The sequence below is a fragment of the Lynx canadensis genome, chromosome B3, assembly GCF_007474595.2.
Source record: "Lynx canadensis isolate LIC74 chromosome B3, mLynCan4.pri.v2, whole genome shotgun sequence".
In the NCBI taxonomy this organism is placed as follows: Eukaryota; Metazoa; Chordata; class Mammalia; order Carnivora; family Felidae; genus Lynx; species Lynx canadensis.
The window spans coordinates 6,880,575-6,907,203 of record NC_044308.2 but is presented as its reverse complement, the minus strand read 5'-3'; the positions used below and the strand labels follow the sequence as shown (position 1 = coordinate 6,907,203).

At 52.7% G+C, this 26,629-nt stretch overlaps 2 protein-coding genes across 2 annotated transcripts in view; one reads left to right on the top strand and one right to left on the bottom strand.

Annotated features, from left to right (window-relative positions):
- The first annotated feature begins 17 nt into the window (after positions 1-17).
- MRPS11 (mitochondrial ribosomal protein S11) lies at positions 18-11,487 on the top strand. The gene is made up of 6 exons (XM_030317424.2): positions 18-318; positions 445-567; positions 6,320-6,418; positions 9,201-9,330; positions 10,345-10,410; positions 11,099-11,487. The coding sequence occupies exons 1-6, from the start codon at positions 254-256 to the stop codon at positions 11,204-11,206; spliced, it is 591 nt and encodes a 196-aa protein (XP_030173284.1). The 5' UTR covers positions 18-253; the 3' UTR covers positions 11,207-11,487.
- DET1 (DET1 partner of COP1 E3 ubiquitin ligase) overlaps positions 10,095-26,629 on the bottom strand; it is a 59,461-nt gene continuing 42,926 nt past the window's right edge. The window contains exon 5 of the mRNA XM_030317420.1: positions 10,095-10,920. Within this exon, the coding sequence (XP_030173280.1) occupies positions 10,875-10,920 (46 nt within the window). The 3' untranslated portion in view covers positions 10,095-10,874. The remainder of the gene's footprint in view (positions 10,921-26,629) is intronic.

Here is a 26,629-nt window from a genome sequence, read left to right as displayed (position 1 = left end):
GGGGGGAGGTGAGCGAAGATAGCATGTTAGACGATTAGAGAAAAGGGAAGACACTCCCAATTGGTACTATAAACTGAAGTTATTGCGGACTATTTAAACTGGAACAAAAAAATCTTTAATGAACCCTCTGAAGAGGAATGAGATGACTTTCCTTCTAAGCCCCCCCCACAAGCGCTCGTGGTGCTGGCGCCGCTCCAGCTTCGCCAGGTTCCGGGGTCGCGCGGACGGGAGCTGACAGGGGTCAATTCAAGTCATGCAGGTGGTTCGAAAGACGGGCTCTTGGCTCTTGTGGTCTTGGGCTCGGTCACCGACGCCCGGGTAAGAATGATCACCCCCTCCGAACCCACCTCTACCCCCGCGACTGCGCTGCTGCCTGTGTCCCTGAGCCGCCCGGACTGCAGTAGCCGTTAGGCCTGGACCTCACCGAGATTTCCTTCCCCGCAGGGTCGTGGCTGGGGCGCCAGCCTCCACCATCCGCACCGGCGCCCGGCAGCTACAAGATGCGGCGGCCAAGCAGGAAGTTGAGGAGAAGGCGGCCGCCCCGACTCCGAGCCGCAGCAGCTTCAGGTGAGAGCCACTTAAGTCTAGCCCACGGAAGACCCGTTCCACCGACCAAAGTCAGAGAACCAGTCAATCCCCTACTCTGCCACTTGCCATCTTTGGGACCTTATGCAAATTAATCTCTCAGACTCAGCTTTCTCGCCTACGAATGGAAAGGATACCGAGAGACGCTGTGAGGATCACATGAGATGCGCCTGGGCACAAAGTGGATGCTCTGTTAACAGTCTGATGAATGAATGAGTGAATGTCGGAGGTGTAGAGTAGATGTCACCTTGTTTCCCTTTGAGGGGTATCCCGGCAGACTAACAATTTTCCCTGGGCTCGGATACAAAATAGAAAGCGGGGGAGCGGGGCGGGGGGTTGGGGGGACAGGAGGCTCTAGGCTGTGGTGTAGATTATTGGGTTGGTGCAGGGTGGCTTTTGTGCTGAGCCCTAGGGATTGGCACCTTGCTTTCCATCAGTGCCACCACCCCTGTGTGCCATCACATGCATTTAACACACGTTTACTGAAAACCTATTTGGTGCCAGGCACTGTGCTAGGTGCTAAGAACACAAATACAAAAGATCATTCTTCCGCACAAGCAGTTCCCAGAGTACTAGGGAAGACAGATGTGCAAGAATTTTCAGCGTAATGTGGTCAGTAGTGTACTGGAGGTAAGAAATGGTTGCTTGGAAGTGTGAAGGAAGAGATGTCCCACTCCTGAGGAAATCAGGCAAGTACTGCCAGGAAGAGAATATGGAGCTAAGAACTGAATTGAACGGGAGTTCAGCTGGACAATGTGAAAAGGATCATTTTAGGCAAAGCTAATATTCTGGGTAAAGGCATCGGTATGAAAGAACGTGGTATGTTCGGGGGCGGGGGAGAGTGATGGCAGAGGAGGGCAGCAAAAGAAGGAGTAAGAATGCTGAGGTCTTCTCTGTAACAGTGGGGCTTTCACCCTGAGCTGCTGAAAGAATTTAAGCCAGGATCCTGCTGGAGTCTTTCAGCAACATCAGGCATTGTTTGAGGTGTTGGGACACATCAGTGACCAAACACCCCAAAACCCTGCCCCCATAGAACTTAAGTTCTAATGGATAGGGGACCACTAAATAAGAAATACGTACAATATGAGGATATGACATGGCGAGAGTGTGTCTGTTGTCCAGGAGGAAGAGTAGGAAGGTCAGTGTGGAGTGAGGAATAATGCAAGAGATGGGGGAAGGGGGTGAGTGGTGCAGCAGGCATGCAGGGCTGCATCTGTATGGCCTTGTAGGACTTCGTGAGGACTTCAGTCTTGACACTGAATGAGTTGGGAAGCCGCTGGAGAACTTTGAGTACAGGGTTGACATGATGTTTCTTCATTTCAAAGAGTCCCTTTGGCTGCTGTGTTGATATTGAACTATAGGGAAGCAAGGATGGAAACTGGGAGGAGTCCTGTAAGCTATTAGAAGATTATTGAAATAATCCAGGCAGGAAATGATGGTGGCTTGGACCAGGGTGACAACTGTCTGGGTGGAACACACAGAAAGTGACGCCAACAGGATGTGCCCGTGTAAGGTGTGAGAAAAGGAGAGGAATGAGGAACGCTGTAAAATTTTTGGCCTAAACGGCAGGAAAGGTGGAATTGTACCTAAGACAGGAAGATTGTAAGAGTTTGGTTTTGGGTGGTTATGTTTGAGGTGCTTAATTAACATCCAGTGGAGATACAGTGTAGGCTTTTAGAAATGGAGTTCAGGGGACTGCTGGAGCTAGAGACACACATTTAGGAGATTCATCGTATAGATGGTGTTTAAAACCACAAGACTGTACAAGGTCATCAAGAGTATAAGTGTAGGTAGGGGCGCCTGGGTGGCGCAGTCGGTTGAGCGTCCGACTTCAGCCAGGTCACGATCTCGCGGTCCGGGAGTTCGAGCCCCGCGTCGGGCTCTGGGCTGATGGCTCAGAGCCTGGAGCCTGTTTCCGATTCTGTGTCTCCCTCTCTCTCTGCCCCTCCCCCGTTCATGCTCTGTCTCTCTCTGTCCCAAAAATAAATAAACGTTGAAAAAAAAAAAAAAAATTTAAAAAAAGAGTATAAGTGTAGGTAAAGAGAAGAGGTCCAAGGACTGAAACCTGGAGTCTTCTTATGTTTAGAAATTTAGGAGATGACGAAGAACCAGCAAAAGAGACAAAGAAGGACACTCCACAGAAGTAGTGAGAAAACCTAGAGGGATTTTTTTTTTTTTTTTTAATGTAGTTCAGGGGCAGAGAGATCAGCTGTGTCAGATGTTGTCGATAGGGTAAGTCACTGTGTTGATGGCAGATCTGCTTATGGGATTTAACATCATGAGTTGGTTAGTGACCTTGCCTAGAGCATTTTTGGTGGAGTCATAGGGCTAAAGTCTGAATGGAGTGGGTTCAAGGAGAGCAGGAGATGGAAAAAAACGGCAAGTACAGTCAGTTCTTTTAAGAGGGAATCAAGAGATGGGCAGTAGCTCCAGGAGGCTTTGGGATCAAGAGGTTCTTGTCTGTTTTCAGGTTGGGGAAATGACAGCATGCTTTACCGACGGGAAGGATACGGGGTGGAAACGTTGCTAGAGTGGTGTCCTTGAGAGGCTAACACAAGTGGAGCATCCAAACAGAAGAGAAGGCAAAGATCGTGGGCACAGATGTTTGGCAGAGGAAGCTGGCAGAAATTCTGATTGCCTGTATTTCCCTGTCAAGGTCATCAGCTGGCTGTGAGGAAACAGAAAGCAGGCGGAGGTTGAAGGAGACAAAGGAAGGTATAAAGCATCATCCAGGAGAGCGGAAGAAGGATAATTGAACTGGGGACATGCATACAGAGCCGGTCGCCAGGCAGTGCTGAGGGCCCACTTGATGTCAGAAGTCATTAAAATAAAGCGGCGGCTCTCAACTGGGGCGATTGGGCCTCCAAAAGGACTTTTAGCAGTATCTGAAGACATTGTTGATTGTCACAACTCAGGACGCTGGAGGGACAGCGGGTAGAGGCCGAGGATGCTGCTGTACACGCCACAGCGTGCAGGCCAGCCCCTCACAACAAAGAATTGTCCTGCCCAAAATGTCACTAGTGCTAAAGTTGAGAAACCATGATACGTGGAAAGGCCAGTCGACACTGGTGTGTATTTTTCCCTAGTCAGCTGTGCAGATGCACGCCCAGGCTCAGAATGGCTGCAGAGATGGGTCGGCCAGGGTTAGGGTTTGCCAGGAGGGTACGATGGAGAGGAGGCAGAGGATTGAAGGGGTATGCGAGGGAGTGATTGTAATGATTGGCCGGTGGTGGAATTTACTGGAGGCCAGGAGAGAAGTGAAGGCCTTGGTGGGGGGAAGCATATGAGTGGGGAGAATCAGTGGGCTTGAAGGGTTCCCGGCGTGAGGTTCTGTGGGTGCGCCTGCAGCCGGTGGCCTGAGTGGTGCTCGAAACCGAGGTGATGAGGCTGCAGACGTGGTAATGACAAAGGCCAGGTATGACCACAGGAGTAAGTAGCCAGGCTAGGATAGAGGACACAGGGTCACTGGAGAAAAGGAGGTCAAGAAACAGAAGCCGTATATACCATATATACAATTATGATAGGAGTGGTGAGCCAGGAGCTATGACCTCTGCGTTTTTCCACATTTATTTACATTTAAAAAAAAAATCCTCTCCAGCCGCAATGAGAAAGTGGGCTGAAGAGCGGGAGGCCAGGCCTTCTTTATCTGGGAGCGGAACTGCAGACTCCCCTGCCCAGGTTCCAGCACCTGCCAGGCTGTCAGGGTCAGTTTGGGTTGGTGGCATGCAGGGCCCAGCACACACCCATGCCTCAGGTGCTTGCAGTGGAAGTCAGACCCCCCCCACCCCCACTTTCCAGCCCTTCAGCAAAGAGAGCAGCAGCTGTTTCCAGTCCTCACCCTTCCAAAGAGACGCCGTGTATGCAGGCCTCTCTCCCTCCCTGGTATGAGGACGGGTGTGAAGAGGCTGCAGACCGGCGCCCGGAGGCTTTGTCTTTCCTTTGTCTGGGCTTCCCTGCGGTGAACCACTCATTCATCTGTACAGTGGACCTGGCTGGCTTAGAGGCCCTATCTTGTCCGTGCCTTCGATTAAAATGGTTCACATTCCAAACCCTCCCTAGCTTAGAACCCTTGCTGTGTATAAAAGGCAGTGCACTGGTACGTTCAATCTTGGGTAGCCCTTAAGTTTTTGGACCCCAAGTCAGTAGGGGAAATGATGATGTTTTAAACATTGATGTCATCGCAGAGCCTCATCCAGTCCGTCTTGGCTTGTAGGTTGAAAAGCCAGTGACCTGCTGAGGGGCTGAATCACCTCCACAATCTGCCCTAGCAGGAGGGAGCACACTTGTAACTCTTGAATACCGTTGTGTTATTTTCTGTTTTGTTTTTTGTAACTATCTAGGAAAGCAGGTGGGGCTCCGGGGCAGGACCGTGATCCTCTAGTAGAGTATTTTCTAACCCAGCATCCACTGAGTTTCAGGAGGCTGTGGGAGGTGCAAACACCGTCTGATTCCTGCGTGTAGGCGGGATACAGCAGTAGGTTTACTCAGGTCTGGAATGTTGAGTCACAGCTGTGTGTGTTTGAATAAAGAAAGCACAGCGTGGTGAACAGAGCTTTGAACTGAGGCAGGTCTCCTAAGCCCGAAGCCTGGCTTCCCTTGCTCACCCTGCTCCCCTATTTGTACCTCCGTGTCCCACCTGCAAATAAGAGTACTGACCTAGAGATGGCCAGAGGACAGATTCGACTGAGCTAGAGAAAGAACTTGAGCCCCACACAACGCCTAGGTCACTGCTCTCAGCTGGAGTTCACATCTGCTTCACCAGGGATATTTTAGAAATAGATTCTCAGCCCCTTCCAGAAGTCAGGCGTGGGGCCTAAGCATCACAACCATGTGATTCTGCCGTTCAACCAGCTTGGAAAACTGGGCCCCTGCTCAAATCTGGCCAGTTTCCTGGTTTTTCATAAATAACATTTTACTGGAACATTGTCCCACCCATTAATTTACCGTGGTCTGTGGCTGCTTTTGTACTCCCAGCGGCAAAGCCGAGTAGTTGCAACAGAAACTTCATGGCCAGCAAACCCTAAATTGTCTATTATTCTGGCCCTTTACAGAAAAGGCATGCTGACGTCTCTCATAGGGGATACTGGCTTGGTTTTTTTTTTTTTTTTAATAGTAATGATATATTATTTTGTCTTTTTTTTATAAAATAGAGAGTCAAGATGCCACCTAAAACCAGAAATAGAGATTTGACCTTATTTTTTTTAATTGCAGAGAGTGGCCCATAGAGAATTGAAAATAGTGATCTGGGGGCGCCTGGGTGGCTCAGTCGGTTGAGCGTCCGACTTCAGCTCAGGTCACGATCTCGCGGTCCGTGAGTTCGAGCCCCGCGTCGGGCTCTGGGCTGATGGCCCGGAGCCTGGAGCCTGCTTCCGATTCTGTGTCTCCCTCTCTCTCTGCCCCTCCCCTGTTCACGCTCTGTCTCTCTCTGTCTCAAAAATAAATAAACATAAAAAAAAAAAAAAAAAAAAGAAAATAGTGATCTGATCGTACAAGGGACAGGGGAGGGTCGAGAGCGTGGATGAAATCCTCTTCTCCTAGAAGAAACTCACTAGGAGTGTCCAGAGTCGGCACACAAGAAAAGACCACTGAAGCATGGTGTTCACCCATAATGGCAGTGGCACCGGACGGATTGGGGACAGCTGCCACAGGAGTAGGTCCGGGTGGCAGACTGCTGTTTTTTGTTGTCTTAAAACAAAAAAATCAGGATTCACCTAAAGTGTTTCTTTAATTGCAGCATTTACCCTCCAGTTCCAGGACAGGAGAGCCCTCTGAGGTGGGCAGGAAAGAAATTCGAGGAGATCCCGATCGCACACATTAAAGCATCCTACAACAAGTAAGTGGTAGGAGCGCCTGGGCAGGTCTCGTGGGGGCTTCTGTCCCCTTCGTGGGGGAGGGCAACCCTGGCGGGGAGGGAGGGCCGAGTTCCACAGGGCAGTGTTGATGCACACACACACCCCCCCCCCCGGCACTCCTCCCTCCTTTTTTGGGGGGAATCCACCTCTGTCTTTATAAAGTTTATTCAGGGTGCCTGGGTGGCTCAGTCATTAAGCTCTGACTTCTGCTCAGGTCATGATCTCTTGGTCTCATGGTTCGAGTCCCATATCGGGTGAGATTGAGCGTCTCTCTCTCTCTCTCTCTCTCTCTCTCTCTGTGCCCCTCTTGGGATTCTCTCTCTCTCCCTCCCTCTCTCTGCCCCTCACTCACTTGCACCCTCTCTCTCTCAAAAAAAGTTTATTCAGATTTCACGAGAGTGTGAACTAGGTTGGGCATACTACATTGATAAGCTTTCTTTGCCTTTCTTGGGAGTAGTATTTCCTGGTTCTGCTCCAGAGCCGGAGAGAGTGTTTATTGAGGTGTTTGTTTGGTGTTACTGTGTAATGGGGAACAGCGAATGGGTGATACATAAATGAGAGAGGCGGTTGAAGAGTATGCAATTTATTTACAAACTAACCAAAATGTCAATCTCCAAATAAGCATTGTCCCTTTGAAGTACTCGCCTTGGGCCACTGTGCGTTGACCTCTCACCTTGTAGGGCTAAACAAGAACAGTGATTTAATGTGACAAGACTAGTATTCTGAGTGGCTGACGGGTGGGTGCCCAGGGACTTCCCGGCTGTGTATTGGCAACAGAAGCCTTGCTGACGTTGAGGACAGCTTTGCAGGCCAGGCCCCCACATGGAGGTGGGGTCACTGTTTGGTCTCAGCCTGCCCACGACGCGATTCAGAGAACCACACGGGAGACTGTTGGTGGTCAGGGATGGGGCGTGGGGCACACGTGAGACGCTGCAGGATTCACCCAGCATTCGTCTGATAAGCTCAAAATGAGAGCAGCCGGATTTCTGGCTCCGCCTCTCCGGCTAATAAGGACGTGGGTTAGCTGTGCTTGTTCGAGCCTCTGTGGCCCACCCTGTCCGTCTGCTGAAGTTGTGTCGGGGACAGGCAGCTCTCTTGCACTCTGTTCAGTACAGAAAACACAGGAAGCCCTGCCAGGGGAAATGGCAGTTCGTAGCCGGGCCAACAAGGTCACAGCCAGGCCAGCAAGCAGACTGCCCGGGGCCGCCTAGGGTCCCCTGAGCCCCTTCAGGCCAGAAAGCAGAGCAGTGTTGACCGAGGGGAAATAAGTATTTCTAAGTATTTCTTTTTTTTTTTTTTTTATGTTTATTTTTGAGAGAGAGAAAGCACGCGCGTGTGCAGGGGAGGGGCAGAGAGAGAGGGAGGTCGGCTCTGCACTCACAGCAGAGAGCCTGACAAGGGCTCGAACTCATGAACCACGAGATCATGACCTGAGCCAAAGTCAGACACTTAACCAACTGAGCCACCCGGGCACCCATGGCTAACTATTTCTTGAAGTCAGTTAGAGATGACTATAAAAAAAGTTTCACTTCTCTAAAAAAAAGTTTTTTGGTCTTGGAACAGAGTGTCATTAGCATTAAAATTGTCCAACAGGAGGGTCGCCTGGGTGGCTCAGTTGGTTAAACGTCTGACTCTTGATCTCAGCTCAGGTCTTGATCTCAGGGTCATGGGTTCAAGACCTATGTTGGGCTCTGCACTGGGCATGAAGCCTACTTAAAAAAAATTATCCAATATGGTAGTATTGCTCACTTTTTTAGGTATGATCGTGGTTTTGTGGGATTTTTTCAAAGTCATTATCTTTTAGAACTAAATACTGAAATATTTACCGATGAGATGTTGGGTCTCGGATTTGTTTCAAAATAACCCATCGTGGGGGAAGACCAGAGTGGAAACAGGATTTATAGATGAGACTAAATTAGATATGAGTTAATAATTCCTGAAGCTGGGTGCTGGGCCCATGGGTGTTCATATACTTTTCTATTGTTTTTGTATTTATTTAAAACGTCCCCTAACAAAAGCCTTTTTTGGTTTTTTTTTAAGTTACCTGATATAAAACATCTAACTTCTTAGGGAAAAAAGCCAAACAGGGATATCAAGTCTAGACACTGGCCACAGGGAAGACACTAGGAGGGAAACGTGCCACCCTTCTGGATGACACTTGCCCACTCCAGACTGTGCAGCCTGTGTTAGCTCGGCCTACTAAAACCACCACAAACAGGGGCTTAGACGGCAGACGTGGATGCCTCACAGTTCCAGAGGCTGGAGTCGGGCATCAGGGAGCCAGCGCGGTGGGGTTCCGGTGAGAGTTCCTCTGAGTCACAGGTGGCCGGCTTCGCGTTGTGTCCTCACACGATGGAAGGGGTGAGGGAGCTCTCCGGGGTCCCTTTTATAAAACAGAGCACTGACCCTGCTCGCGGGGGCTCTACCCTCGTGACCTACTCACCTCTCAAAGTCCCCTCCTCCAAATACCGTCACATTTGGGATTAGGATTTGAACATGAGTTTGGGGAGGACACACACATGCAGTCCATACCTGAGCTGTCCTTAGATTCTGTGACGTGTCAGATTTTGACGGGGTTCAGGGGGTGATTGGGACCCTTCCTGACGCCTCCTGTAGGAGTTCAGAACATTCATCTGACAAGTTCAGAGGGCACTCAACTGCTAGTTGAGTGCCTTTCTCTTTCTCAGCCAGGCGGGCAAGGGCCCGGCTTAGTGTTATTTCCCTGACCAGTGCTGTGTCCTGTGTGCCTCCCTGCTTTCCCAGCACGCAGATCCAGGTGGTCTCTGCCGCCCACCAGCCCCTCGCCCGCGCGTCCTGTGGCACCGAGGGATTCCGGAATGCCAAGAAGGGCACCGGCATCGCCGCACAAACAGCAGGCATAGCTGCGGCCGCGGTAAGCGTGTGTCTCTCTGGCGCCCCCTGCGGTGTGTGCTGGTTTGTGCAGGCCTGATCCCTGGGAGGGAGCTTCTCCTTGAACTAGTCCCCCAGGAGCAGTGGTGTTTGCCAACTGTTGTTCGATACCCTACCATCGGGGGCAGTTTGAAGGGACCTCTTTTCTCTCATGAAGTACCAATCTGATTGTGAACTGCTGCAGACCTTTCTAGAAGCAAATTGGCAGTGTGCGCCTATTTGTATATTTATTGACCATCTGCTGTACAGCAGGCACTCTGCTTTCGTGATCTTTCCTCAGAGGATGCTCAGTATTACCCACGTTTTTAAGAGCCAGTTAAGATCCGGAGTGTGGGCCTCGCTCAGAGTAATTGGTCTAGGACCACGGCCTATGCCTGGGCTGCGGTAGCACGGGTCTTACAAAGGTTCACACTCTGCCAAATTGGAAGTATTTCCTGAAGGAAAACTTCAGCCTGCAAACAAAGCTGGATGCCCCAAAATAGTATTTGCTATGTATAAATGACCATCAGAATGTGTTAAGTGTCCACCACTGGACAGACTGTATACACTAAAATATGCCACCATTAACAGTGACCTCTGCGTGGCAGGTTGAGTGGACTTCTTTGTGTTTTCCAGACTTTCTATAATGAACAGCCTTTATAATCAGGAAAGAAACTTTTCAATGATAACCCTTAAAATTTAAAATAACACTTTTTAAGTGGGTTACTTAGTATTTAGGCTCAACCTTAAAAATCTGCATTCGCTCCCCTGAGAACACGGAAGCGATATTTAGAAATCTCCATCAGGTGGCAGTGCTGACCTAGGGTTTGACAAGTTCCATGCTCTCTGCCGGTGTCTGCCCTGCACTGTGGCCTTTGCTGCCTTCCCTGTGTTCTGCCTAAGGACGGGGATGCCTCTTCCCTGCAGCTCATAACCCTCTTGGTCCCGGTAGCAGTAGCAACAGATCTGATGGAGCAGTTCTCTCCCTGGAGCACTGACACTCTTTCCTCCTCTCCAGAAAGCTGCCGGGAAGGGCGTGACCCACATCCGAGTGGTCGTGAAAGGCCTGGGGCCAGGGCGCTTGGTAAGTGAGCCGGGGTCTCCGCAGGGTGTGCGCTTCCTTCCTGAGAGAAACGGGGCTTGAGCGCAGAGTCAGGAGACTGGGAAAACCCTGTGGTGGATTTCCATGAGGGCTTCAGTTTCTTTCTGGTCTTCGAACCTACTAAGCTTCTCAAAAGCATGCCCAGATCACTTAGTTTAACTCATCAGACACTTATTGAGTGCCTGCTGTGTGCCAGGCACTGGGAATAGAAAGGTGCTCCCTGGGGGCTGTCACAGACGGACCCCTCGGCACAGACAGCAGGTGCGGTGGTAAAGCTTGTGCCCAGCGTGTTGGGTGCCCATGGGGTATTTCCCTAAAGGTGACATCTTTACTGACTTTTCAAGAATAGCAAGGTATTAGCCAGGTGTGGGGGGAGAGAGAGGACATTCCAGGCAGAGGAAGCAACAAAAGCGTAATGCTTACAGGGTGTTGGGGTTTGACAACTCTTAGTTGTCAGATTCCAAAGCACACGGTGGGAAGTGGTCGGTGCACCTAGAGAAATGGAAGCATCGAGGACGTGGTTAAGGGGTTTGGTCGGGAGTCCTTTGGGAGAGATCAGAGTCAGGATTGTAGGTATGAAAGCCCCACCCCGGCCCTCTCCAAGGCCCGTCTGGACATGCTGGATCACCGTCTCTGGGACCATGCCATTCTACTGTTCTGCCCCTTCTAGTCTGCCATCAAGGGACTGACCATGGGGGGCCTGGAAGTGATCTCAATCACAGACAACACCCCCATCCCGCACAACGGCTGCCGCCCCAGGAAGGCTCGGAGGCTGTGACGGAAAGGAAGCCTGCCCCTGAACGTGACCTCAAGTCCCGCCTCCAGCTGGACCTCGTAGAAAGCACACTGTCAGAGCTCTCTCCAGAGGAGGGCTTGCCGGAGACCCTCAGGGAGTAAGACAGAGCTTTGCCCCCTTATGTGGTCTTCTCACTTGTTCCTTCGACTGGAGACCGGTACCCAGAAGTGACTCAAGAGGAGCCCCAGGGTGGCTGATGCCCAGACTCCAACCAGGAAATGCTGCCTCTGCTCTGGAAAAATAAAAATGTCTCTACACTTGCAGTGGTTCGTGCGTGCTCTCTTCCAGAGTTGCAGACAGCGTTCCCCGCTGCCTTCAGACAGTGAGAAAGTGATCGTGGGTCGAGGTGAGAGCCTAGACAGAAGCTGAAAAGGGAAGTCTGAGCTGTTGTTTATCAGATAGCCTCCTCATTGGTTTCAGGTATTTCCTTTCGGGCCCCAAACCGAGGGCTTTTTGCCTCCTACCTCTGGAGTATCATGGGAGTAGAAGATCCCACTGTTAGCAGACACGTCTAAAGTTCGCACCCGTGGTGGAGGAGGACCCTGCCTGAGCTCAGGTTCCGTAAGTGTGGACGGTCAGAGCTTCCCCACGGCGAAGTCACCTGACGCCCACCCAAGCCCTTCAGCATCCCCAGCACCCAAGATTGGGGGACCCTAAAGGGAAGAGATAGAGGGGTGTAAGATGGGATTCTCTAGAAAATCGGGTGGTTGGAGGGGTGGGCAGGAGCAGGAATTGGTGGGGAGCCCAGAAGGTGTGGACACCAGTGGGCTCAGCCTGGGAACCCCAGGCAGGACTGGCTGCTCGCTGATGGGTTCTGGGCTCCCCGGATACCACGCGGGAGCTGAGGGTGAGGGGTCTGGAGACCCTGGGGCTCTGGACCCCCCGGAATACCACACGGGAGCCGAGGGTGAGGGGTCTGGAGACCCGGCAGGAGGGACCCGGCCTCCCTGGACAGCCGGCCAGCATCCAGAGCGTCCACACGTGCCGTTTCTCCCACGTGAACAAGGCTGCAGGAAGGGCCTGCCGAGCACAGAGAGGTGGGTGCCGTGCAGTCCCACATCTGGGCCCAGCCGGCCAAGCAATGTCATCTGCCTGAACTCCTGGGACTTCATCCACAGGCGCTGTCTCAAACAGGAAAGCACCTGTGATATGCAGGGTTAGAGGGGAGAAAGACCACAGGCTGGGCGTGAGTTTAGAAGGAAAAAATGTCTCCCTACTGCCTTCTCTTCTGTCCTCGGAAGGACCTGAGACTGACTTGTGACCCTTGACTGAAGAAACCCAACCGGAGGCTTGTCGGGTTAAGGCCGTTGCTGGAAAGTGTTCTGTTGTCTCAGCAAAAGCACGTAAACAGGATTCATGAAAAAAACACGAGCGCTCACACAGCCCTTGAGAACGGCTCTGTGATTTGTTGGGGTTTAGCCTTTATTCAGGTGGGCAGAGGACCATCAGACGGTTTATCAGGCAGGGCCCAAGCAAGAAACAAATGGTTCCAAAGGTTTAAGAGAGAAGTTTAACGAAGGTTCTCTACAGAGGTGTGGGCGGGGTTGAGGGAACGAACACGGCCGCATTCCCCTTCTAGCAAGAGCCGGAAGCCCTCCCACCCGCAGCTGCCAGGGGCAGGGGGAAGCACGGCTCCCAGAACCTGGCCGCGGGGAACGCAGCCTCGGTCCCGGAGGCTCAGCCTCACAGGCCACAGTGGTGGTCCCCATCCTTCCTGAAGAGCGGTCCTCTGTACGCTAGTTTTAGAAAACGTTCTCTTAATCACAGCGGGGCTTTGAACAGGAAGATCACGCCCAGGGGAGCCTGCAAGCACAGACAGGACACCGGGGCCCTAAAGGATCGGTGGTTTTGGGTCCAGAAACAGATGCCTGGCACTGCCTCCAGAGCCCACGGTCAGGGTATGCTGGAGGGTGCACGCCGCGTTGGTGTGAGCGCTCCGTGCACGCCGTGGTGTGTAGGCTCTGTGAGGCCAGGCCAGGCTCCGGTGCTCTCTTAAACTGTAGTATGGTCTTGACCTCTCAAAGACCTGCTCCCCACCCCTCCCTCCCCCCACCCCCGAGAAGACTAAAGCGCGTGCACCCAAGTCTGACTTAGTAAGGCAGTTAACCATTGACCTGAACTGCTGGCCGCCCCGTCCCCTGCGGCTGCAAACCCTTCCGAGCATCGGGCCCCACGGTCCTGAGAACACAGGTGGGCCGTGTGCTCGCACCTTCCCAGGGGCAGAGAACAGGCAGAGCTGGGCGGGGGGTCCCCACTCTGCACCAGCAGAGTGTCGGCATCAGCTTGTGTGACGACTTCCTCGTTTCCGGGCAGCAGGGCCCCGGACTCTCTATGAGGCACCTGCAGTTTTGCCCCAACCGCCTCCGAGCCGGTGGCACAGGACTGGCTCCGTCACGGAAGCCTCTCTGCTCCCACGCAGGCAGAAGGGCAAATACGACTTCTCTCCTTTCCGCAGAGACCCAGTGTTTTCCCTTTTTCCAGCCGAGGTCATCACCTGACACTGACATGTACCGTCACCGCCGAAATAAGCCTGCTTCACGCTAGAGCACCTGGACGCTGGCAGAACATCCCTGCACGTTAAGGGAAACCATTCTCCAATTACCTCTGCCTGCAACCTTGCCCTGACACGTCCATTCAAAAAAACCCACAAAACATGCGTATATACCTTCCCCCTGGGCTCCCTTATTATTTTTCTCTACTTGTTTTTCCTCTAGTGGATAGACACACTGCTTTTTAAATCTGAGTAGTATCAGCCCCAAGCAGAAATTACCCATTCAACCGAATTAAGCAAACATAGGTTATTTTTTTTTGCACAAACAGGTTGGGCACCGGGGGAACAGAAATGCCGTGACCGTCCTGCATGAAGCTCACAGTCTGGGGAAGCTAGACAGACACGGGGCCAAATCAGAAAGAAGTTCCAGAAAAGAGGCATGAATGGCCTCGGTGTTTGAGTGTAAGAATGGCCCCCTCAGTTTCAGGGACGGAAGGGAGGGCTTTATGGGGGAGATGGCAAGCAAGAGAAGCCACCGGACCGGACTGTGTCCTTAGGATGGAAAGCTGGCAAGGCAACACAGCCCAGGTGGAGGGGTCAGAGATCATCGGGTTACTGGGTGTAGCTTGGTTGGCATGGAGGGGGTGGTCCCGGGGTTCAGACCGGATAGGAGGACAAACGGAGGGAGAAGCTTACGGAAGGAGTCAAATACCTTGTGGCTACACCAAGAATAAAGGGTAGGTCCAGCAGATGCGGAGAAGGGGAGGTGGGTATGGAGAAGGCAGGAGACAAGAAGGAACTCCAACATTAGGAACTTTAACGCTCGCTGTTTACAGGCGATGAAATTGGGTAGGTAGGTATCGTCTAAGATCAACTGGAAATAAGAATCCCAGAGGTTTAAGGCAGGAAACTATGAGCTGCAGACAGAGTTGTCCGTCTTAATGCTGAAGCCACAAAGGGAAGTCGGAAGGGGACAGAGAAGAAGGCTGTGAGAGCAAAGGTCCCTAAACGAAGCCCAGTGGCCCAGAGAAGAGGAAGAGCAACCCCCTCCGTGGCCACCGCTGTGTGTGTGAGGTGCAGGGTTGGGGGAGCGGAGCTCTGGGGGCCAGGGAGGAAAGGGAGGGGTGGCGGGAGTCCCGAAGCAGAAAGCAGGCTGCGCGCTGGGATTGGGGTGCGGGTGGGGGGGGAGGGGTGCAAATGGAAGGGGCCCGTCATGCCTGGAGGAGGCAGGGACAGGGACCCACCATAGCCCCGGTCTGCACGGACAGAATCTGGGTCCAAGGTCTGCTCTGCTTCTAACCTGCTTTTATATGGAATATAAAAGGTCAGAAAGCATGAAGAGATGCTCAGTCTTACGAGCAAGCAGGAAACGGGAGTTAAAATGCATGACCTTCCTTCCCCAAATGATGCTAATCAAAGCCATGGTGGGGCAGAGACTGCCCAGGAAAAAAGTAGAGAATGAGGAAAGCAGGAGGCTGAGTTGTAAGAGTTGTAAACGCTCCAGGAGGACAAGGCTGCAAACCGGGGGGGAGGGGAAGCGGTCAGAGAGGCAGCAGGTGTGGTGTCTCGGGAGCCAAGGGACAAAGTGCAGGCTGTGGCTCAGAGCTCTAGCCAGGTGAGGGCCGGGCAACAGCCACCTGGATTTGGCAACGCAGAGGTCACCGTCCGCCAAAGGGAGAGTGGCTGGGGGAGCGTGGGAGGTGAGGAGAGAGGCAGAGGATCATGGTAACGTCTGTGTCGTGGCTACAGGGAGCGTGCCAGAACACCCGCACTCTCCCCTGAGAAGTGGCGGGCCAGGAGTCGGGGTGTGGAGGCGCCCCGGACCTCGGGGGGGAGGAGAGGGAAGTGGCTCGGAGCTGGGGAGAGGCAGCCCTCAGCAAGGTGGCAGGAAGCCAGGCCTCAGGGGAGAGGCAGCCCGCGTGGGGCTCCCTGTGACAGGCGTGCCCACTGTAAGTTGGGGACAGCAATGCTTGACTGGTCACCAGCAACTGAAACAGAATATCCTTGCAATCAGCACACAGGTAACGTTTCTCCCCACCTACCCCACCACCACTGCCCCCACACGCCATACAATTGTTCTGAAGTGAAATAAAAGCGCTATTCCTCTCTGAGCCCTTACTGGGGGGACTAGAAATAGCTAGAGCCTCTTCAGAAGGAAGTTTGGCAGTATCTGTCAACACTTAGGATGTACAGACCTTTGGCTTCAGAATTCCCTTCGAGGAATAACATCCTGGGGAGCGAGCGGTGCTGTCCCAGAGAACATTGTCCCTGTGCAATACAAATGCTCCACCTCCCCGCTGGCTTGTTGGCTACTGGCCCCATGTGGCTCTTGAGAACCTGAGATGTGGGTAGCATGACCAAGGAGCTGAATTTGGGGTTTTATTCAGTTCGGATTAACGGACACGTGAATAGAAACATGCTGGTGGTACCTACTACCTTGGACAGTGCAGTTTAGATCCTGTTCATGGGTGTGGCAAGTATATGCAAAGATACAGATTTCCTGAAGCACTGTGAGTAAAGGCCAAAAACTGCAACCAAGATGTGCATCGATAGCGGGCCAGTAAAAGACATCACGGTGCATCCATTATAATGGAGCATTAACCCTGAAACAAGCCAACATGTATCGCTGAGTGAAAGATAAAAGGGTCCAGGGGACAGTGTGCATAGGATAGTCACTAATTTTTGTACAAAAGGGCAGGATATGGGGCTCCTGCGTGGCTCAGTCGGTTGAGCACCTGACTTCGGCTCAGGTCATGATCGCACGGTTCACGGGTTCGAGCCCTGTGTCGGGCTCTGTGCTGACAGCTTGGAGCCTGTCTTGGATTCTGTGTCTCCCTTTCTCTCTGCCCCTCCCCTGCTCGTGCCTGTCTGTCTCTGTCTCTCAAAAGTGAATAAACATTAAAAAAAAGTTTTTTTAAAGGGCAGGCTAGGTGTACGTAAATGTATATGCATTAAGAACCTGAGAAGACAGACCCCAAAATGGCAGTGTCTCTGTAGGGAGAGAAACGGTAACTGGGACACAGGCGGAGAGGAGTCTTCACTTTTTATCTTTTTCACCCTTAGGATAGGGTGCCTTGTAAACACTGGTGCTTGTTCAGATTAATTAATGAACCAACTACAATAAAATAGAAATAAAGGACTGGTTTGTAAAAAAAAAAAAAATGTATAAAAGCTGCGAAGTTAGACATTATATATAAATTATCCGCTAAAGTATGCACACAACATCATTAATGGATATTTTGACCCACTCGGACCCTGTAACGCACCCCACCCCCATCCTGCAGGTGGTCCGGTATTTGAGGGAAGACATCTGACTTGGCTCAAAAATGTGTTGTGGTAATTAATCTGGCTTCTCCCCTCTGCCTGCCTGGGTTCAAATTAAATTGTGCACACGCTCTGCGATTTAGCATAACAAGTCTTGCCAGAGAAGCCGGCCTCGGTGTCATTATTGCTGGGCTGGAAGGAGGGGGCAGACAGAGCGAAGTGCTCTGTTTCCATAGTGCCCCGTGGCGGCTTAACCACCATGGATTTGCGTAATCCCCTTGAACGGAAACGAAATGTCAACGAAGGGGCAGCCTAGTGTCCAGGGGGCCCTGGCCGGCAGAACAAATGTCATCTAGACCCAGATGAGCACAGACTCGGCACACAGGCTGTCAGGCCACACTCCCCACCCCACCCCCTCCAGACCTCAGGGTCCCCCTCAGGTCAAAGAGGGGGTGAGTGGGACGCAGCTCCGGCATCCCAGGAGCCCACAGCTCATTCATGGAAGGCCCAGGTCCTGACACACTGGTGGCCACACTGGGGGAGAGCCTCTGGGGTGTGACAGAGGCCTGACTGTGTGTCCCAGAAATGCAGTTAGCCCTTCTCCCCCTAATCCCGTCTCCCAGGGGCCTTCAGGCTCCTCCAGGTGCCCGTCCCTTCCAGCCTGCTGAGGTGGGAAGGGCTTGGTCGTTGGAGACCAGCCCTGCCTCAGTCTGAACCTCAGCCTCTCCACCTCCCAGGGCTGTCAGGGGCATTTGCTAAGACCACCGTGTACTCCACTGTATACAGCAGGTGCTCATCCAGGGTGCCTGTGTCCCTCTCACACCTCCTGTGGGCTCTGGGCAGTGTGGGCACCGGCTGGGAACACAGTGGTGAACACAGGTGTGGGTCCAGCTTGCTGCCATCATCATTATTACTTTTTAAAAGCTTTTTTTTTTTCCTGTGATTTTTTAATCAGAAAATGTTCTGTAGGAGCCAATCACCTGTCCTCCTGCTCCCTTAAATCCACTCAACTGTAGATTAAGCCAGATTGTTAAAAATTTGCAGCCAAAAATTAAATTAAAAAGCCAAATGACTCAAGAGTCTATCCCTCAAGGGTTTTTCTTCCCTCCTTCCTTCCTTGAAAATCTATCAACACTCAGACACAATATGCCTGAAACCTGGTACCTGCCCTAAGCAGCTTTGAGGCTAGTGAGAGAGACAAATTCTGGAAAAGACCATTGTAATACCACTGGTGCTACCACAGAACAGGGGCACCTGTGTGTGTGTGTGTGTGTGTGTGTGTGTGTGTGTATGTGTGTGTGTGTGTGTGTGTAAGCACCTGCATGCGGGAGCACATGTGTGACAGTAGGTATCAAGGAACACTTCCTAGAGGAGGTGACATCTGAGCTGAAGGTAAGAGTAAGAGAAGGCATGGGGTGCCTGGGTGGCTCAGTTAAGCGTCTGACTTCGGCTCAGGTCATGATCTCACAGTCCGTAAGTTCGAGCCCCGCGTCGGGCTCTGTGCTGACAGCTCAGAGCCTGCAGCCTGTTTCAGATTCTGTGTCTCCCTCTCTCTGACCCTCCCCTGTTCATGCTCTGTGTCTCCCTATCTCAAAAATAAAAATAAAAACGTTGAAAAAAAGAAGAGTAAGAGAAGGCAAATGTTGGGGGTGAGGGTGAGGGGGACGTGTCGAGCAGAGGATGGCATGAACAAAGGGCAGAGTGCGGAGATGACAGCCTGCAATAAACTGCACACTGTTCAGAGCATAATGTGAGAGAGGGAGGCTGCAGGGGGCTGCATCATGGTCCCCAGAGGTATCAGATCTCAACCCTGGAACCCGCACTTGTCACCCTATATGCAAATAGGGTCTTTACAGATGTGCCAAAGGATCTTAACATGGGAAGATGACCCTATCTGGATGGACCCTAATGAGATCACATGTATCCTTATAAAATGGAGGCAGCGTTGGGGCGCCTGGGCAGCTCAGTCAGTTAAGAGACCAACTTTAGGGGCGCCTGGGTGGCGCAGTCGGTTAAGCGTCCGACTTCAGCCAGGTCACGATCTCGCGGTCCGTGAGTTCGAGCCCCGCGTCAGGCTCTGGGCTGATGGCTCGGAGCCTGGAGCCTGTTTCCGATTCTGTGTCTCCCTCTCTCTCTGCCCCTCCCCCGTTCATGCTCTGTCTCTCTCTGTCCCAAGAATAAATAAAAACGGAGGAAAAAAAAATTAAAAAAAAAAAAAAAAAGAGACCAACTTTAGCTCAGGTCACGATTTCACGGTCCGTGAGTTCGAGCCCCGCGTCGGGCTCTGTGCTGACAGCTCAGAGCCTGGAGCCTGCTTCAGATTCTGTGTCTCCCTCTCTCTCTGCCCCTCCCCTGATTGAGTTCTGTCTCTCACCACCACTACAGCCCCCATATTCCATACGATTGTTCTGAAATAAAAGCAATATTCCTCTCTCCAACTCTGACTCTCTCTCTCAAAAATAAATAAACATTAAACAAATAAAATGGAGGCAGCGTCTGATTGCACAGACAGAAGAGGGGAGGCCGGGTGGCCACACAGACAGAGATTGGCAGAGATGCGGCCACAGCCAAGGAGCACCTGGGGTCACCAGAAGCTCGTAGAGGCAAGGAGCGGACTCTCACCCTAGAAATGAGATGAGAATCTGGCAGAAAACAACAGCAGTTGAGACTGTCGGGCAGGGCTCATCCAACAGAGGTCCAGGAGGCAAAACTGCTATTTCCAGGTGAAAGAGGGCCGAGAAGCACCAAGCTGTCACCGGTAATGTCTCACGGAAGGGACCTGGAGGGTGGCAGTGGCCCCAGCTCCTCGCAGGCACCCAGGAACAGATGGGCCCCAAGAGGGCCCTGCACTGGGGGGCAGAAGGGGCTCCCTTCTCCGGCTCTACTTCCCGGGCCCTCTGAAAATGAGCCTCAGCCATTGGGATGACCCATCTCTAGCCCCTCGGTCGCGCGAGCTGAAGACAAAGCTGCTTCTGGGGGAGGAAGGACAGTCAGGGGATCCTGACAACTGTCCCTGGGAGCAGGCACATGTTTTTGTCCTGCTGGGATTGGGATAATTGGGGCACTAACAGAAATGCATTTCTCGCCTATTTCCTGTCTGATTGAAAAGTACTTTGCGGTCATTTAGAGCCCTCACACCCCCATAATCAGAGCTCAGTCGCTCTGGCAGAGGCAGGAAACTGGGTCACCAAGTGGGCTCCAGGACCTCCCAGGATGCAATACCCACAGAGTGCAGGCCCACCCACCCTCCAGACCCCCCAAGGACATGGCCAGCTCTGTGCAGGCCCTGGGTGAGGGACAGGTTCAGGAACGGGCTGGACTTGGATGGAGTCTAACAGGGTCCGGTTTCCTTTTTCTCCCATCACTGCCTCAAATCGACTATGTCAGATCTCCTTTTCTATAGCCCTGAACCCCATCGCAGGAAGATTCCATGGCTTCCTGGTTACTTTTTTTTTTTTTTTTTTAGTTGGCATACAGTAATATTAGTTCAGGTGTACAATATGGAGATTCGGCACTTCCATACATCAGCCGGTGCTCATCACGACAAGTGCCCTCCTTAGTCCCCATCCCCTATTTAATTGTAAGAATAAGTCCCAGGGGCGCCTGGGTGGCTCAGTTGGTTAAGCGTCTGACTTCGGCTCATGTCACGATATCACGGTCCATGAGTTCGAGCCCCACGTCAGGCTTTGTGCTGACAGCTCAGAGCCTGGAGCCTGTTTCGGATTCTGTGTCTCCCTCTCTCTATGACCCTCCCCGTTCATGCTCTGTCTCTCTGTCTCAAAAATAAATAAACGTTAACAAAAAAAAAAAAGAATAAGTCCCATTTGGGGGCACCTGGGTGGCTCAGTCAGGCATCCAACTCTTGACTTGGGTTTGGGTCATCATCTCACGGTCATGGGTTCGAGCCCCACATTGGGCTCTGTGCTGACAGTGCTGAGCCGGCTTGGGATTTTCTCTGTCTCTTGCTCTCTGCCCCTCCCCTGCTTGCTCGCTGTCTCTAAAACATAAATAAAAATAAAACTGAAAAACAAAAAAAGAGTAAGTTCCATTTGGATAGTTACCACTCCCTTTCAGAGACTCAAAGTCCAGCCCAACCCATAACCAAACTTCAACCTCATGGCAGCCCAGAGCTTCTCCCCCACTCTCCACCCTGTGTCTGCAGCCTGTCTCCACTCCCCCGAGCACAGGGTTGAGGGGAATGCAACGTGGGGGCGAGGGGCTTGGAGAGTGCCTTGTCCTCCTGTCTGGGGTTCTCTTGGCCGACGCTAGCATTCACACCTCCATAGGACAGGCTGGCACTTGTACAGGTCCATGGGGGCTCTCTGGAGACCAGTCCCATCCACCCAGCCACCGATGCAGGGACCTCAGCCCTGGGCCCGTGGTGGGCGTGGAGTTGTGCTGTCCAGACCCTTTCAAGGAAGGGGGTTGCCCAGCTGCCAGGAGCTCCATCAGCCTCAGGGTCGCCTGCAGAGAGCTGCCTTGAACCAGTCACGCCCTTCCAAAGGCACACCCACCCACAACGACCCATCTGACACGAGTGAGCGAGTGTGCACCTGGCCCCCTCAGCTCCAGGCTGTGGGGCCTGCACCACCTCTGTTCGACCCTGCTCCTCCCCTCCCTTCCACAGGCCTCGATGCTGGGCCACTCCCTAATGAACGGTTTGTACCCAGGGCTGTCACAGAGTCTGCTCCCCAGGGAACCCCAACATGACTGCTTCAGCGACAAGCATGAGCACCCAGCCTCCTATGGCAGGGACCCCCCTGGGCCCTGGCGGATGAATGGGGTACCAGCAACGGTGGCTCAGGCCCAGCTCTGTCCCCAGTGCCCACTGAGCTGCAGGAACCTTGGGGATGCCCCATTTAGCCCAGCCCTACCAGATGCCAGCAGCGTGGCTTACCCAGCCACCACCCCCTGCCCCCACCCTGCTCCGCCAGCCTCCCACCGCCCGGCTTCTCTGGCAGGAAGCAAGACTGCACACTGTTCTCTACGTCCACATATATGTTCCACCTGAGCTCCTGGAGACACATCAGTAGGTTGCTCCCAAGAACCTTCTTGTAAGACCCTGCCTTGGAGGTGGCGTGGAGCAGGTTCACAGGGTTCCCGCAGCTGGGCACGCTTCCCGCCAAGGCACGAGACCGCACCCTCCTATTCCGATAGGCACCCTGAACTCTGCAGCTCCCCCCATCACTTGACTTCAAAGCCCAGTCCAGGTCCTAGATAAGGTGTCACCAAGTAGAAGATATGGAAGGAAGATGAGGCCATCCCCTCCCCGCTGCTTTGGTTAGGGAGATACTAGACGTTTTCCAGTTCTGCAGGTGTTGAGGGGTGGTGTGGCAGGGGCGGGGTCCCCATCCTTAAGTCAAGGAGAGACAGTGGTCTGAGGTCACCCACGCCTGGGCGCTTCCAAAGGCACTGTAAACACCTAATTTCCAGTAACAAATCCTTTTCAACTTAGAGCAGCCAGAATAGTTTCTGTTTCCCGTGACTGTACTTTTTCAAATTTCTAATCTCTTCCTTTGCCTGGATGGGGGGGACAGTTATTGGGTTGGTTCTGCTATCTTTTATTACATCCCACGTGGACGTGACTGGTCCTCCTCCAGGACCGTGCGCGTGACTCTCCAGGAGACCCTTGTTAAAATGTAGGTTCTCCCAAAAATAAATAAACGTTGAAAAAAACAAATTTTAAAAAAAAAGGGGCACCTGGGTGGCGCAGTCGGTTAAGCGTCCGACTTCAGCCAGGTCACGATCTCGCGGTCCGTGAGTTCGAGCCCCGCGTCAGGCTCTGGGCTGATGGCTCAGAGCCTGGAGCCTGTTTCCGATTCTGTGTCTCCCTCTCTCTCTGCCCCTCCACCGTTCATGCTCTGTCTCTCTCTGTCCCAAAAATAAATAAACGTTGAAAAAAAAAATTTAAAAAAAAAATAAATAAATAAAAAAATGTAGGTTCTGATTCTGTCGGTCTTGGATAAGGCCCAAGAGTCTGCCTTTCGAGCAAGTTCCTGGTAGCAATGCCTTTGCAGTAACCAGACCCCTGGCCTGCTGAAGGGCACAGCTGCAGACTGTGAGGGAACCTGGCATCTACTGTGCTCAGCTGCGGGCCCTTATCGCAATTCCAAGGCAGCAGGAAGTAGCCCCCTTACTGTCCTGCACAAGTGGGACCAGGCCAGGTGAGTGGGGGCCACAAAGGTGAGTCAGACACACTCAGGAACCTCGAGGACCACAGCCAGCAGTCTCTACTGTGCACAGAGCCTCGTGAGTGATGGGGACACAGCCGCCTGCCTCCTCCATACCTTGTGACCGAAGGAGTCTAGCTTCCCAGGCACAGGTCAGTGGTGCTTCCTGGTGGGACTGGGGTTTCCGGTCGTCAAAGGACAGGCACTGCAGAAGCACAGGGGAGAAAGTGGGCCTGCCGGCTGGGGCTGGGAGGAGGAGCAGGCAGTGACCGGGGAAGGAAGGCTCAGAGGTGGCTCTGAGCTGGACCTCTGCAGCTGTGACGGTGGAGAGCATCACTGGGCGGGGGGGGACAAAGAACAGCAGAGTAACTGATGAGAAACAGGAAAAGGGCGCTGGCCAGCCAGGCGCCCCCTGAGAGAGGATGGCACAGGGTGGGGTGCTGGGGCAGGGGCAGGCTGGGAATGCTGACAGGAAGGACTGAAAGGGAGATGAGGCCACCCAGAGGAAAGCCATGCAGAGGAGTTTGGGGTGCACCTGATGGTTCTGAGCAGGGCTCTGTCAGAGGCATGACAACATCCCGGAGCAGAGGAAGGTGGCAGCCTGAGTGGCCTCCCACCAGCCCGGGTCACAGGGGCCTGGCCTCGTGGGCCTTATTAATTATATTTTATAAACAGATCCATTCATTCATCTGGCTTTCCTGTTTCTTCAAAAGTTAGAATACTAAGGGGCGCCTGGGTGGCTCAGTCAGTTAAGCGTCCAACTTCGGCTCAGGTCACGATCTCGTGGTTCATAAGTTCAAGTTTCATGTCGGGGTCTTGTGCTGACAGCTGGGAGCATCGACCTGCTCGGATTCTGTGTCTCCCTCTCTGCCCCCCGCCCCCGCTAGCGCTCTGTTTCTCTCTCTCAAGAATAAACAAACATTAAAAAGACAAAGTTAAAATACTAAATGGAACAACAGAAGTGGACATGTTGTCCGTTTAGATTGTCATAAACATGTGGCTTTGAGGGGCAAGTGGAAAACACACAGCACAGCACTCAATAAACATGTGTTGCATGTGCCAAGTGAATGAATGAATGTACAAGACGAGCTGCCGTGGGCGGGGGGTGTTCCAGAAGAGTCCGGGCTGCCCTGATCGAGGCAGCACCGCGTGGGACAGCCTATCCCTTTGGGACCATCCCCTCTGTTCCTGCATGTCCAGACCACTCAGAAAATTATAGATCTTTTTTTTTTCTTTTCACTGAAATGACCTCTTGACCTCACATGGCCAAAATAAAACTCTTTCCCTCTCCTTGTCTTACCTAAGGTACCTGATGCACCGCGGGCCCACTTCAGGCCAAAAATCTTTGGGCGCATCCTTGCTTCCTTTTCCTCACGCCCACGCCAAATCCATCAGCTGGTCCCGGTGGCCTTACCTCCGAAACAGACCCCATTCTGACCGCTTCTCCCCATGTCTGCTACCACCCTGCTCTTGCCCGGCCCGCTGTCTTGGCCTCCCGATTGGCCTCCCTGTTTCCCATCACCCCTTCCCTCAAGCATAACCCATGTGCCACCCCAGCCAGAGTCATCTTTTTAAACCTTAAACCAGATGATGTCTCTGGTTTTAGTTTTCCTGTTTAGATTCTGCTTCATGGGTGGGAATGTAACTCCGTGAACGTAAGGGTTTGTGGATTTGGGGGGGACCCAGGGTGGAAGAGAGAGCGCGCACGTAAGGAGTACTCAACAACCACTCACTGAACAAAGGCCACTAAGCCAGCATCTGGGTGGGGGGCTGGCCTCTACCTCAGTTCCCGGGGGGCTGCCCCGACCGGCTCCACACTGCTGAGCAGTACTACCCGGATGCTGACTGAGCTGTTTTCCAGAAAGATGCCATGAGAATCGTTGGAGAGCATCACATAAAGTGGGTTTTTTTAAAAAAGTGGTTTTCGGGGCGCCTGGGTGGCGCAGTCGGTTAAGCATCCGACTTCACCCGGGTCACGATCTCACGGTCCGTGAGTTTGAGCCCCGCATCAGGCTCTGGGCTGATGGCGGAGCCTGCTTCTGATTCTGTGTCTCCCTCTTTCCCTGCCCTTCCCCCGTTCATGCTCTGTCTCTCTCTGTCTCAAAATAAATAAACATTAAAAAAAAAAAAATTTAAAAAAAAAAGTGGTTTTCTAGAATGTTTCTGGAGAAACATTTCCAAACAAGAAGTAGAAAGACTCTGGATTACCAACTAGATGAACAATAATACTCAGGAGTGGATTCCACAGTGCTACCTGGGATTCAAAACACTCGCCAGTGTCTGGTTCGGAAAGGGCACCACAGCAATGTTTCCAAAATGTGGCAAAAGAATTCAGAAGGTGGGGGGTGGTTTTTTAAGTAGGTACTTAACAGATATTTACTGAACGAATCGACTGCTAATGTAATACTAGAACTTATGCCCAGCATGTCATTCATTCTAAGCTTTACAGTGTAAGAAGCAGTGATCTGGAAAGGGGTCCCTAAGGGGTCCTAGCATTCCACACACAGCTCTGGTGGCTTCCCCCTCGCATTCTTCTGGCCCCGAGTTATGCAAATATTTATTGTCCTATTGTTTTGAAAGCGTTTTTGACAGCTGCTTCAACCCCTCTGTGACATGAGGCAGGAAACACAAGGGCAGACAAAACAAATGAAATCAGCAGACCCAAGTTGGAGGCGGCACAGAGGCCGGGGAAGAGAGAAGAGCTGAGAGCAGGCCAGCAGAGATGGTTCACTCCAGTTACGGACTCTGGGTCCATCACTGGAGATTCACATCTTGCTTTCTAGAACGGAGAAGGTTCTCTGATCCAAGGTTCCCTGGCCGTCAAGAGCCGGGAGATGCCACGGCCTGAGCGTGGCCCTGTCACCTCCTGCTGCTGTGAGGACAGAGATTAGCAAGCACTAAGCCCCAAGGGCTGGGAGGCACTAGAAGAGCCAGCCAGAAGGGCGCACTCCGCGTGCCGCACGCGCTCTGTGCCTCTCCACCTGACGGTCCCTGAGGTTGCTGGGTACACCTAATCCAGCTGTCACCACGCACTCTCCCTACTCTGCAAACAACAGCTGGTCAGGGCTGGGCCCCACGGCTGCCCATCTGCCACCCGCCCTCCCTGGCCAGAGATTCATGGCTCTCTTTAAAGGCCCTTATCCCTTGGAGCATCTCTCCTTGTCCCCCTGCCTTGGATCTATGGCCCTGTTGGGGATTTTCCATCCTTCCCTCAGAGTCGCCTGCCGGCAGTGGGAGTCTCAGACACGCCACGTGCCCTCCTCTACCCCACGTCCTTCCCCGGGGCCCCTCGCCACACGCAGGGGCTAGGGAGGGACTTAGCTGCAGACTCTGAAGTCCAATTTGAATTCCGGCTCCAGCTTTGTGACCTTCAGCAACTTGCTCAGTCTCTCTGTGCCTGAGTCCCTCATCTATAAGATGGAGACAACAACAGTAGGCACTTCGGGAAGCTCAGAGGATTAGCCGAGAGGACTCGCTAAG

Excerpts from the sequence above, each read along its gene's own strand:
- MRPS11 (XM_030317424.2), top strand. The coding sequence starts at position 254 with ATGCAGGTGGTTCGAAAGACGGGCTCTTGGCTCTTGTGGTCTTGGGCT. Across the intron at positions 568-6,319 it reads CCGAGCCGCAGCAGCTTCAG|CATTTACCCTCCAGTTCCAG; the intron begins GTGAGAGCCACT and ends CTTTAATTGCAG. Across the intron at positions 6,419-9,200 it reads ATTAAAGCATCCTACAACAA|CACGCAGATCCAGGTGGTCT; the intron begins GTAAGTGGTAGG and ends CTGCTTTCCCAG.